The sequence below is a fragment of the Carya illinoinensis genome, chromosome 4 (genome assembly GCF_018687715.1).
Source record: "Carya illinoinensis cultivar Pawnee chromosome 4, C.illinoinensisPawnee_v1, whole genome shotgun sequence".
NCBI classification, from domain to species: Eukaryota; Viridiplantae; Streptophyta; class Magnoliopsida; order Fagales; family Juglandaceae; genus Carya; species Carya illinoinensis.
The window spans coordinates 14,569,612-14,581,559 of NC_056755.1; the positions used below are offsets into that span (position 1 = coordinate 14,569,612).

The 11,948-nt window shown below is 37.6% G+C and overlaps 2 protein-coding genes across 2 annotated transcripts; one reads left to right on the forward strand and one right to left on the reverse strand.

Annotated features, from left to right (window-relative positions):
• The first annotated feature begins 786 nt into the window (after positions 1 to 786).
• Positions 787 to 5,391, forward strand: LOC122307402 (serine/threonine protein phosphatase 2A 59 kDa regulatory subunit B' gamma isoform-like). Its single transcript, XM_043120287.1, has 2 exons — positions 787 to 2,566; positions 4,574 to 5,391. Exons 1-2 carry the CDS (start codon positions 1,352 to 1,354, stop codon positions 4,961 to 4,963), a joined length of 1,605 nt encoding a protein of 534 aa, XP_042976221.1. The 5' UTR covers positions 787 to 1,351; the 3' UTR covers positions 4,964 to 5,391.
• Positions 5,392 to 6,863: 1,472 nt separating this feature from the next.
• On the reverse strand, positions 6,864 to 8,792 carry LOC122306268. Its single transcript, XM_043118702.1, has 4 exons — positions 8,271 to 8,792; positions 8,057 to 8,159; positions 7,367 to 7,896; positions 6,864 to 7,184 (listed from the first exon to the last, which is right to left on the reverse strand). The coding sequence occupies exons 1-4, from the start codon at positions 8,790 to 8,792 to the stop codon at positions 6,864 to 6,866; spliced, it is 1,476 nt and encodes a 491-aa protein (XP_042974636.1).
• Positions 8,793 to 11,948: the final 3,156 nt, after the last annotated feature.

Consider the following 11,948-nt stretch of genomic DNA (forward strand, 5'->3'; position numbering starts at 1 on the left):
TTGGATTATGTATTTTTTAATCAAATAATAATAAAATAATAAAGAGAGAAGAGAGAAGAAAAAAGAGAGAAAAAGAAAGAAAAGAGAGAGTTGGGAGGAGAGAAAAAAAATAATAAAATAATATTTAAAGAAGGAAAATAACATATTTAAAAATAAATAATCACTATTAATAGTTATTTAAAATTATAAAAATAGATAAGCTAATGTAGGTGATTTGAAAGTAACTTTATTTAAATTTTAGAATAAAAATGAAAATGAATAAACTATTGTTAGTGCTCTTAATTAAGTTACTTTTCTTCAAATTTTACATAAAAATAAATTTTATAAAATTTATTAAGAGTGCTCTTAAAATATAAATATCACTTAAGTAATATTATGATAGCTTTAGAGTCAGTAAATTTTTTATGTTTATTTTAAAAAATGTAGAATTTATTATTAAAAATTAATTTTTTGTATGTATAATTCAGATTTTTTCATATTATTTAGACCACGTGACAATGTTGCCCACTTTAAAATTATATAAATAATTTTTTAAATATAAGGAAGAGTTATATTTATAAAATTATATTTATAAATTAATCTGGCTTAATAAATATATTCTCTTTTTATTTTTTTATTTAAAAAAAATTAAAATCTATCATTAAAAAATAAAATTTTCATGTATTATTTTAAAACTGTATAAATAATTTTTTAAATATAAGGAAAGAGTTATATTTTTTAAATTTATAAATTAATATGGGGTGGATATATAATATATATTATCTGTTCGCTTTCTTTTCATTTTCATCGTCAAAGTAAAGCTGCATAGGAATTAGATTTTACCGAGACAGCGAGAGGGGGAGTCTGAGAGAGGACTGTGTTTGGCTATAATTGTTCCAAGCACTTTCTATTCTTAGTTTGATTTTCGAGTCAGTTTCCTCTCTCTCTCTCTCTCTCTCTCTCTCTGAAACCAATTGGACTCAGACCAGTGGAGTTTGAATTAGGGTTTATGGGGGAAGGAAAAGACCACTTTTCAGCTTAAATTTTCTTGGTTTGTCTCGCATTTTTACTCGTGTCATCGCACTTCGTCGGATCTCTTCAATCGTGTCTTCCGATGTAAGTGATTCTATATTCTTTGCCTTCTCAATTCCCTCGCAGCCTAAACTCTCTTCTTCAATTCCAACTGTTTTAACTTTGAGTCTGGTTTGCAAATTTAAACTCCGAAAGTTTTACATGCACGGACCCATTTAGGTATTGGTTTGTGATACGGGTTTTTTTGGGTGTCCATTTGTCATCTATGTTTTGTATTCGTAAGATATGATCTTTTAGGAAAATTTGGGTTAGGGTCAGCGTTTTTTAGGGTTTTGTAGATATGATCAAACAGATATTCGGTAAACTACCTCGAAAACCCTCAAAATCATCCCCTAATGACTCGAACAATGTCAATGATGGAGCGGTCAATGCCCATTCTTCCTTGAACTCGTTTGCTGTATCAAATTCCGTTTATAGCTCGAAAACCACTTCGAAATCTTCGAAAAATGGGACTCCTGCTCCTCACCCATCCAGTATGACTAAATCGAATCAAGGAAAAAAATCGGCTCCAATTGCGGCTGATGCTGCTCCGGTGGTTTATGAGCTTTTGCCAAGTTTTCGAGATGTCTCGGGTTCAGAGAAGCAGTCTCTCTTTATTAGGAAACTGAATATGTGTTGTGTTGTGTTCGATTTCAATGATTCTGCAAAGAACCTTAAAGAGAAGGATGTTAAGAGGCAAACTTTGCTTGAGCTTGTTGATTATGTTACATCAGTAACTTCAAAGTTCAATGAGGTGGCAATGCAAGCAATTACGAAGATGGTTGCTGCCAATTTGTTTCGAACATTTCCATCTCCAAATCAGGATAGCAAGGTCCCAGAAATGTACGACCCAGAAGAGGAGGAACCGACCATGGAACCTGCTTGGCCTCATCTTCAGATTGTGTGCGAATTTTTATTGAGATTTGTGGCGTCACCGGAGACAGATGCCAAGCTTGCTAAAAGATATATTGATCATTCATTTGTGTTGAGATTGCTTGAGTTGTTTGATTCTGAGGATCAGAGAGAGAGGGATTACTTAAAAACAATTCTCCACCGCGTTTATGGTAAGTTCATGGTGCATCGGCCATTCATTAGGAAAGCTATCAATAATATCTTCTATCGGTTCATCTTTGAGACAGAGAAGCACAATGGGATTGCGGAGTTGCTTGAAATATTGGGCAGTATAATTAATGGGTTTGCTTTACCTTTGAAGGAGGAGCACAAGCTGTTCCTTGTCCGTGCTTTGATTCCCCTTCATAAGCCAAAGTGTGTATCTATGTACCACCAGCAACTGTCATATTGCATTACTCAGTTTGTGGAAAAGGATGCCAAGCTGGCTGACACTGTGATTCGAGGTCTTTTAAAGTATTGGCCCATAACTAATAGTTCAAAGGAGGTTATGTTCCTTGGTGAATTGGAGGAAGTTCTTGAAGTCACACAGGGAGCAGAGTTTCAGCGCTGCATGGTCCCTCTATTCCGTCAAATTGGTCGCTGCCTCAACAGTTCGCATTTTCAGGTACCAGCTTTTGACCGTTATTTTGTATACTTCTATCGCACACATAATTTCTATTCTCATTTGTCACCGATAGTTGGGTCCTCATCCTTATTGGAAATTTAATTGTTGTCACAATAAGTTGTGACTCTAAAGTTTTCTCAAAAAAAAAAAAAAAAGTTGTGACTCTAAAGTGCCGTTGTGAGGGTTTTGGATTTTTTGATCTTTCACTATTTTACCCCCGGTGGGTTATTTGTATTAATGATGTAGGCTTTGATGTTGATTTATATGCTAAGCCGTTGAATTTCAAGATGGATAGTAAAGAGGTTCTTTTGGCATATAATCTATGTTTATGAATTGTTAAAAGGCCTTCATATGTTCTCTGTAGGAATAGAACTAACTTGACCTTTTAATCTTTAATCTAGCACCCGATCTCTGTGAATGTCACAATTCGTTCTCTGATTTTCAGTACATAACCATATCTACATCTCACAGTATTCCTTAATGGAGTCCATCGTTCCCTCCAACGCATTCAGCATTGTGACTTATGAGGGAAATTGTTTAGACTCATATTCTGTATTAATTCTTGAGAATAGTTTATCTTATTTCCACCAGGGTTTCTCATATCCTTTTCTCCCCAAAGCTGTGGTACTGGCTTTGTTGGGGAAATGACATTGAACTAAGTCCATTTCCAGATAATTTATCTTGAGAGGACATGTATCTAATATAGATCCATAGTTGATACTTTGCCTGAACCTCCTCCTCCCACCCCTCCTTTTTTTGAGATGTTTCCTTATGATGATATACCCAAATATCATTTGATTAAAATTCTCCATCCTAGACTGCTTTATAGGGTTGAAACTTAAAGAAAGGCCCAAGCTATATCTGGGCCTATATTCCAAAAGGACTAGTCAAGGTTACAATTGGAGCTCCTTGAAATCATTATAAAAGGCTTGAACTTCTTTCTTTCAAGTAATGTGGGACCTCATTCATCACCTTTCCGTACACAATCTAGGGTATAAAGTAGACATATGGGATCGATATGTCTTGACTTTTGATATTGAGTGCTGTGGAACTGAGGAAATATCCCTTCAGAATTTAGAAGAGGACTTCAATCATTTTATATTTGGAATTTTGATTTTTATATAATATTTGGAATGAAAATGGAAGGCTGCCTATCAGTAATCAGAACTTTATAAATATAGAAGATGCAAATGATGTTTAATGCTACAAATGGTACTTTCAACCTAAAAACTCTTCTTCTACCTGCAATATTCTGTCTACTTTTTGCCAACGAGCTCTCTAGTTCAAAGGATGCTTCCCCCTTTATAACAAAAACCTTAGTGAAGGGCGAGCTCATGAACTAAAGACCCAATTGGTGTATGTGTAACTTATCAAGAAGAGAAAAGAATGTCTACACTATGATTGAGAGCTACTGTTATTTAACGCTGGTAGGTTTTGAGGCGATATGATGGATAAGGGAATGCAAGGTAGTATATTATTCTTCATCTTTGAGGCAATATATGGCCTATATGTAATTATATTTGAGGAACTCATGCTTTCTCAGTTGCCAGATCAACTGAAGAATTCTCTTCCACATGTTCAGTTTGTGGAACTGAAAAGCCGTAGTGAAAAGTCATACAATGAGCTTGTCAACTAATCTTATATTAAAGCGGAGTGGGGCATCATTTCAGATATTGGAAGGAGGGCCCCAAATTATCTATGGTTAAAATGAATTTCTTCGTTTTCTGCTGAGTGAAGTCAACTAAATACTTATAGCAAGGAAAGCTATATAATTTGTGAAAGTCACATGCATCATGCATGCCCGCTGCCTTCTACTTAATCTGGATTAATTCTGATAAAATTATCCTATCCTGAATTGTCTATCATTACTTCTGGAGTTCGAGTTTCACTTGTTTATTTTCTAATTACTAGGTTTGTGCCCCATTTTTGTGCAGTTAATTAAAAGTGTGAACGTCAAACATCTAAGAGATTACCAAATGGATGCTTTAACTGATTTTTTTCTGGCAGGTCGCTGAACGTGCATTGTTTTTGTGGAACAATGATCACATTAGAAATCTAATCACACAGAACCGTAACGTGATTCTGCCTATAATTTTCCCCTCTTTGGAGAGAAATACGCGCAGTCACTGGAACCAAGCTGTTCAGAGTTTAACATTAAATGTGAGGAAAATATTTTCAGATGCTGATGAAGCACTCTTTCATGAGTGCTTGGCGAAATTTGAAGAAGATGAAGTCAAGGAGAGGGAGACACAGGAGAAACGGGAATCAACCTGGAAGCGGTTGGAAGATGTGGCAGCCTCTAAGGCCGTAAGTAATGAGGCTGTGCTTGTCTCAAGATTTATCTCTTCTGTCGACATTGCTACCACCACAAAGCCTCGAGCTAGTGCAAGTAGTTGAGTCTGTTGAGAGTGTCGAGACCCGGGACATCATGTTACAAGGAGAGCTTACCTATGTCAGCTATGAGAATGAGAGCTGGTGGAACCCTATTGGCACAATCTAGAGATTGTTTGGCATCACTTTTATTGGGTTTCTCCTTGTAGTGCAACTGCTGAAAAGGAAAAACAAAGGTTGGGTTCTTGGCTCATTCTTTTCTTCCTTTTCAGCCATGTGGAGGTATCTGTATCATAAGGGATTTGGTTTAAAGAGGTTAGCTCGAATTCCTATCTGATCAATATTTTATCGTGTAATGATGCGAAAGACATTTCCTATTGTGCTATAGCCTTCGTTTATTTTGTAGCCTTTTCAGAGTTATGTTCATGTCAAACGTATATATCATCTTTCTTCCAAAAATTTTTAATGTACTCTACTATGTTTAGGTCAACAAATTCTGTGGTTGATTGATTTTAACATTGAGGGAATGACCTGGTCGTTATGCCCTTTTTCTTTGCATCTCTGGGACTGAAGTGATATTTGGAGGGACCAAAAATTGTTAAAAGGAATTGCTCCTGAATAGGAGATTTATGTGCTTGGACAATGTTCGTAATTCTATTTCACAATCGCGTCTTTTCATTCTGATTATTGGGTTGAAGTTTTCTATGCTTGTGCCTGACTTAATTTATAAGAAGTTGTACATAGAACGCTAGAGTTTTCCATCTTGTAATGTCAACATAAACCCACCCTATCGCTTCCCACGCCACCTCCTGCGTTGCCTCTGGCCCTTTATTCTTCTTCTTTCTTTGAAATAGAAATTGATCTCATTAATCAACTTAATAACATTTCAGAAGTTACAATAGAAGTAATGCACGCAGGACATTCTTCAATGTTATACAAGTTCTCTGTTAAAAGTACAGCAGATTTTGCTAGACAATGGGATGTAGAATTTGCTTCTCTCTGGACATGACAAGCTTTCCAGTGATCTAAGTTTGCCAAGACATGCTTTGAATCTTCAATTAACCATCCTCTCATACTCTCATCGATCTCTTGTCCAAGAAGTTGGTTAATTACCTATTTCGAGTCTCCCTCCGAAGTGATCTAGTTAAGACCTAGTTTCTTGCAAAAAATTACTGTCAGTAGCAGGCCATGTGCTTCTGCTTTATAAACTCCTCCATTAAGTGGTCTGGACGCCCTTAAAGCACCAATGACATAACCTTGATGGTCTCGGATTATGACACCCAAACCAATTCTGCCTGAAGCTAAATTTACTGCAGCATCCCAATTAACTTTAAAGGTTCCTACATTTGGCTTAGACCATGTTTGTAAACACTTTACTGTTCTTTGCTGGGGGGTCTCATTTGACAGATTAAATCATTTCTTCGAGTCCATATACACCTTAGTGTCACTGCTGCTTCCTCCAGTTCATTTTTCTCTAGCTTTTGGACCAACATAGCCCAAACTTTGAAGAACTGATCACTATGGAAAGACATTTTCTGGATTTTTATACAGCCCTGGTTCCACACATCTCTGGCAGTTGCACAACCCCAAAGGACATTGCTTGAGGTCTCAAGTTCAGACTTGCATATTATGCACCTACTATCTTCCACTACTCTCCTTTTTTTTAAGTTTGCTAGGGTAGGGATGGCTTCACTACATGCTTTCCAGACAAAATGTTTTACTGCAGGGGTCACTTTCAGCTACCAAATTTTTTTCTACATTGTTGAGTCTAGTTGCCTACTTGAATGTTCCCCTTCTACTTCTGCCTCTATTTGCCTCTAGTGATGATATCCACTCTTGACAATGTTTAGCCCATTTGAAGTAAAATTTCAAAATATTTTATCCTCCTACCTCTTAGGCTAATTGGGATTGAAGTGATGGTTTGAATTTCAGGTTCTGAGAACATTTCTTGTAGCAACTCTTTTTTCTAGCTTCTCTGCTTAGGATCAATAAGGTCACTCACCATTTCACACCAACAATCCATATCTCTTGGAGATGCAACTATGAAAGAAGGAAGAGAGGGTATCCATTTGTCATACCATATGTTGATGCTTTTACCATTTTCAATTCTCCATCTAAGCCCAGGCTTGAGTACTGAAAGGCCAGCTAGTATACTCCTCCACACATAAGAAGGGCCCGAGCCTAGATTTGCATTTAGTAGGTCTCCTGGGGAGAAGTATTTCTGTTTTATAACAACATCCTCCAGCTTTGCTTTGCTAGCAAAGCTAAGTTGAACAATCTGAAATCCCTGAAGTCAAGACCACCCATGTCCTTAGCTGAGCTTAGTTGATCCCACGAGACCTATTGAATTTTTTAGGAATCTTTATTGAATCCCCACCAAAATTTCCTCAGGAGTTGGTTAAATTTTTGAGTAATGGAATATGGGAGTAGAAACATTCCTATTGAATATGTTGGTATGGCTTGAAGTACTGCCTTTAGGAGGATCTCTTTCCCTGCTGCAGAAAGGTGGTTGGTTTTCCAGTTCACTACCCAAGACCAAGTTCTATCTATGAGGGAATGGAAGGCTGCTATTTTAGCTCTTCCTAAGACTGCAGGGAGGCCTAGGTATTTTTCAAAGGTGCCAGTGGATTTTATGCCTGCTAGCTGTAGAATCAATTCCTGTTCCTCCTTCAGAGTGTTCTTATTGAAAAAAACTGAGGACTTTTCCTCGTTGAGCATCTGACCCGAAGCTTGTTCATAAAGATCCAAAATCCCAATCACTTTTGTAAGCTCCTTTGGTAAGGCTTGGCAAAACAGCAGGTTGTCATTTGCAAAAAATAAATAGCTCACTTTGGTAGGGCCTCTTCCTATGGGGGCACTAGTAATTTCCCCCATCACTTCAGTCTTTTGTAGGAGGGCTGATAGGGCTTCTACATATAGGATGAAGAGGTAGGGTGATATGGGATCTCCTTGACGAATGCCTCTTGAAGGGGTGAAATTCTGTTGAGGTTCCCCATCCACTAGAATTGAATAAGACACTAACTTGATACATCTCTGAACCAAATCCACCCATTGGGGAGGGAAACCCACTTTGGTCATCATGGCTTCCACAAAGGTCCACTCCACCCTGTTATAGGCTTTACTCATGTCCAAATTTGAGGGCCATAAATCATTTCTTACCTTTCATCCTCGTTGTCATTGAATGGAGAACTTCATAAGCAACTAGAGTATTATCTGAAATAAGTCTTCCAAGTACAAATGCAATTTGGTTTGCTGAGATGATCTGATGCAGAATGAGTTTCATCCTATTTGCCATGGTTTTTTAGACCACTTTGTATAAGACATTACATAGACTAATGGGTCTGAATTCTATTACTCTCTTTGGGTTTTTAACCTTTCGAATGAGGGCTATATAAGTATCATTGACCTTTTTTAGGGAACCTCCTTGGTTTAGAACTCCCAAAGCATAATCACACACCTCTTTACCAGCCAATTCCCAATGTTTTTGGTAAAAATGGGCTGGGAAACCATCAGGACCAGGGGATCCTAATGGATTCATTTGGAAAATGGTTTTCTTGACTTCCTCTGCAGTGAAAGGTGTGACTAAACTCTCCTTCATTGCTTGATTGATTTTTGGCTTAAGGGCATTGAGACATGTATCGATGTTAAAAGGCAATGAAGAGTTGAAAAGGGTAGAGAAGAAACTTGTGAAAATGCCACCTATCTCTCCTTGTTCAGAAGCAATTCTACCAGTTCCATCATCTATGGATGTGATAGCATTTGTCTTTTTCCTCTGGTTTGCTTGCATGTGGAAGTATGTTGTATTTCTATCTCCATTCCTAAGCCAATGTTGTTTTGCACGCTGCCTCCATTTCATATCAGTTTCTGCCAGGGACAGTTTAGCCTCCTTTTGCATTTCTTCATAGCATCAATGTGTTTCCCATCTCCTTTGTCTTGTAGTTGATTGATCTTAGCCCATATTCGAGTGGTCTTTTACTGTTCATCCCTGTTGTGAGCTTTTTCCCAGTTGGTTAAACCCTTTTGACAGAATTCCAGCTTCATTCTCAGGCCTTTAGCTAAATCACCTCCCATTCCACTTTTTGTCTAGGCTTGTTCTAAAACAGGTACACAGCCTTCTCTGATGTCCTAGGCAGCCTCATATCTAAATACTTTTTGTTTCCTGCTTCCCTTTCCACTGTTATGAAGGATGGAAATGCTTAGTGGTGAGTGATCAAACTTAATGGCTGCCATCACATTACACATGGCAGAAGGAGAAAGATCAAACCATTCTTTGTTAGTCATTGCTCTATCTATCCTTTTCTTTATAAAATCCCTGCCCCTTCTATTATTGGACCAAGTAAACTTTTGACTAGTGTAAGTAAGGTCTCGAATACCACATTGTTCTAGTGCCTGTCTAAAGTTCTCAATCTGTTTATAAGGTTTGCCCTGACCTCCAATTTTCTCTCTTTAGCATTTGTAACAGTTCCTAACTCCCTTTCCTTTTGCTTGTTTCAGGATGCCCATAAAAACCAGTGAACTGCCAGGGCCTGCTGTCCTTTTTATCAGTGATCATGGCACTTATATGCCACCTAGTATAGCTAATGATTCTGACTTGCCACCCCCTCCTTCCAAAGTAATGTTATTCCCCAATTAAGCCCACACTTTCAACAACAAAACACCCATCAAGTTTTAAAGACTGTCTAATTGTTTCCATTCTAGTCTTATTAGACTCAGTTTCCACAAGGAACACTAAGCTGAGACATTTTTCCTTAGTGAGTTTTCTAAGGATACGAATTGTTCGAGGGTTCCCAAGCCCTCGACAATTCCATGACAGGAGACTCATTTGGAGTGGCAATGCTGGGGCCCAGCCACTGCCTTGTCATTTTGATTTTATTTGCCACCTCCATTGGTCGTGTTCTTTTTAAAGGGATAGATCACCTCCTTTCCACTACACTTCCCTCTCCTCTTTTGGCCATATTCTTGCGGGTTGTTAGTGATCTCACTCAAAGTACTATGGATGTTCAGTTTGTCCCTGACCTTTCTTTTCCATCTACCATTACTGCTCTTATTATTTTTAGGACTACTGGTATGTGATGGCTCCATATCAGTGGATTTGGGACAATGTGGCAGTGTAGGAGCTTGGAATACAGTGTTGTTAGGTTTGACTTCTAGTTGTGGACCCTTCTCCTTTTGATTGGTGGCTTGGATTGTTGTTGGACTCAGTTCCCTAGCCTTGATGGTATGGTTATTGCTCCTATCTATATCTTGGTCAAGGTCCATCATACATCTAAAAATTATAGGATCAGGGAATGCTTTCACCTGGATGTGAGTGTTTATTTCCTGATTGTACCATTCCTTACTATCATATACATTATGTTCTCTTTCTGTGTTGTGATGGTTAATAGGCTGTCTCTCAGGTTCATGGGGAGTAAAGCACTCTCTCACAGGATTTTGTTGACTAGGCACTAAGTTTGCAACTCTCTTGAGACCAGTAGGATCTAACCTCCTCTCTTCATCTTCTAAAACCTTAGGTATGTTTTTATTCTTGTGTTCCTCCTGCTGAGATAGTTTTTCACCCCAAACATCCATCTTCCTTATAGGTTTCTGTTCATTCTATTCCTCTTTATCAACTTTACCCCCATATTTACGTCTATCAAAGATCGAAGTGTTCATTGGCTGGGCCCTGAGCCATGGACCAAATTGTATTTGTTGTTTTTCTTCACTTTGTGTTTCAAAATAAGGTCTTACACAAGCTCTTCCTTTGTGAAAGAAAACCCCACAGTGAAAGCAAAGATTTTGCAGACGTTCATATTTAAAGGAAATCCAAAGTTTCTGGTTTTTGAAACGTAACCATATACCTCATAGAAGAGGCTTGTGAAGATCAACAGCCACCCTGATTCGAAGGTAGTAGCCCCACGCAGATCTATCTGAATCAACATCTACTCTTATTACACGGCCAATGCTTTCCCCATTATGTTTACCCATCCCTTCATTCATAGCTGCTAGAGGAACATTATAACACTGGACCCAGAACGGTTCATATTGAAAGTTAACTGCATTGATAGACATCAATTCATCCACCTCTTGTATGGTTAAGAGAATCCTATTGAAACACCACGGCCTCCCACTCATAACCTTATTTTAATCTTTTTTACTTTGAAATTCTATGAGGAAGCATTGTTCATTCAGATCCTTGAAGCGGACCCAACCTTCTAACCGCCATATCTGTGACATAGTAAATCTAAATGCTTTGTTGTTTACTCCTCTTTCAGAGAGGACTTTGCCAATGATGCAAAGCTTTCCTCGGATAGAGCTGTTTGTGTGTGCACCCTCAGTCTTGATCTGAACAATAGTTGTTTCTTCCATTGACAAGTGTAGTTTTTTCCATTATTTTGTTAAATCATCATCGGCCATTTTTACTTTTCCATTGAACACGAAGACAAGTTTTCAACCAGTGAGACGAAGTCGACTGTTGAAAGACTAACCCTACTCACGCTCGAGAGAGAGGGACTCGCTACTCCAACCCTTTATTCTTCTTAAAGAATGTTTGATGCATTTACTCTTTGTTAAAGGACTAATCTTTTGCTACATTCAGTACCATATAGTTAAAAAAAAAAAGAAAAAAAGAAAAAAAAAAGAAGGTACCATATAGTAAAATCAGTCGATCTAAAATAAGGTTTTGATTCAAATCCCTTTTACCATATGGTAAAACCAGCTAGTGAGGATCAGAGAAAAAAGGGTTTAGAAATAAAAATTTGAGTGTCCTAACCGACCAAGTAATGCCTAGTCATAATCTCTTTTATCATTGCATGATGTAGTATTTAATTATTAAAATTATTTATTATATTTTATTTATAGATTTATTATTTAATATCATATAAAAAATGTTAAGAGAATGGTAATAATATAATGAATAGATTTTTCTATCGCCACGTTTGTTGGAAACAAATTGTAGGCAAATGGGTGAGTGAAGGACTATGTTCCTAGACAGCTCACTATTTGGTGGGCTCAGATTTCTTAATTTTTGAAATGATCCGGTAATGACAACCAATGAAACCGCAAAACGCGACAA

Excerpts from the sequence above, each read along its gene's own strand:
- LOC122306268 (XM_043118702.1), bottom strand. The coding sequence starts at position 8,792 with ATGCAAAAGGAGGCTAAACTGTCCCTGGCAGAAACTGATATGAAATGG. Across the intron at positions 8,160-8,270 it reads ATATAGCCCTCATTCGAAAG|ATCATCTCAGCAAACCAAAT; the intron begins GTTAAAAACCCA and ends ATTCTGCATCAG. Across the intron at positions 7,185-7,366 it reads AAGAGATCCTCCTAAAGGCA|GGATTTCAGATTGTTCAACT; the intron begins GTACTTCAAGCC and ends TCTTGACTTCAG.
- LOC122307402 (XM_043120287.1), top strand. The coding sequence starts at position 1,352 with ATGATCAAACAGATATTCGGTAAACTACCTCGAAAACCCTCAAAATCA. Across the intron at positions 2,567-4,573 it reads TCAACAGTTCGCATTTTCAG|GTCGCTGAACGTGCATTGTT; the intron begins GTACCAGCTTTT and ends TTTTTCTGGCAG.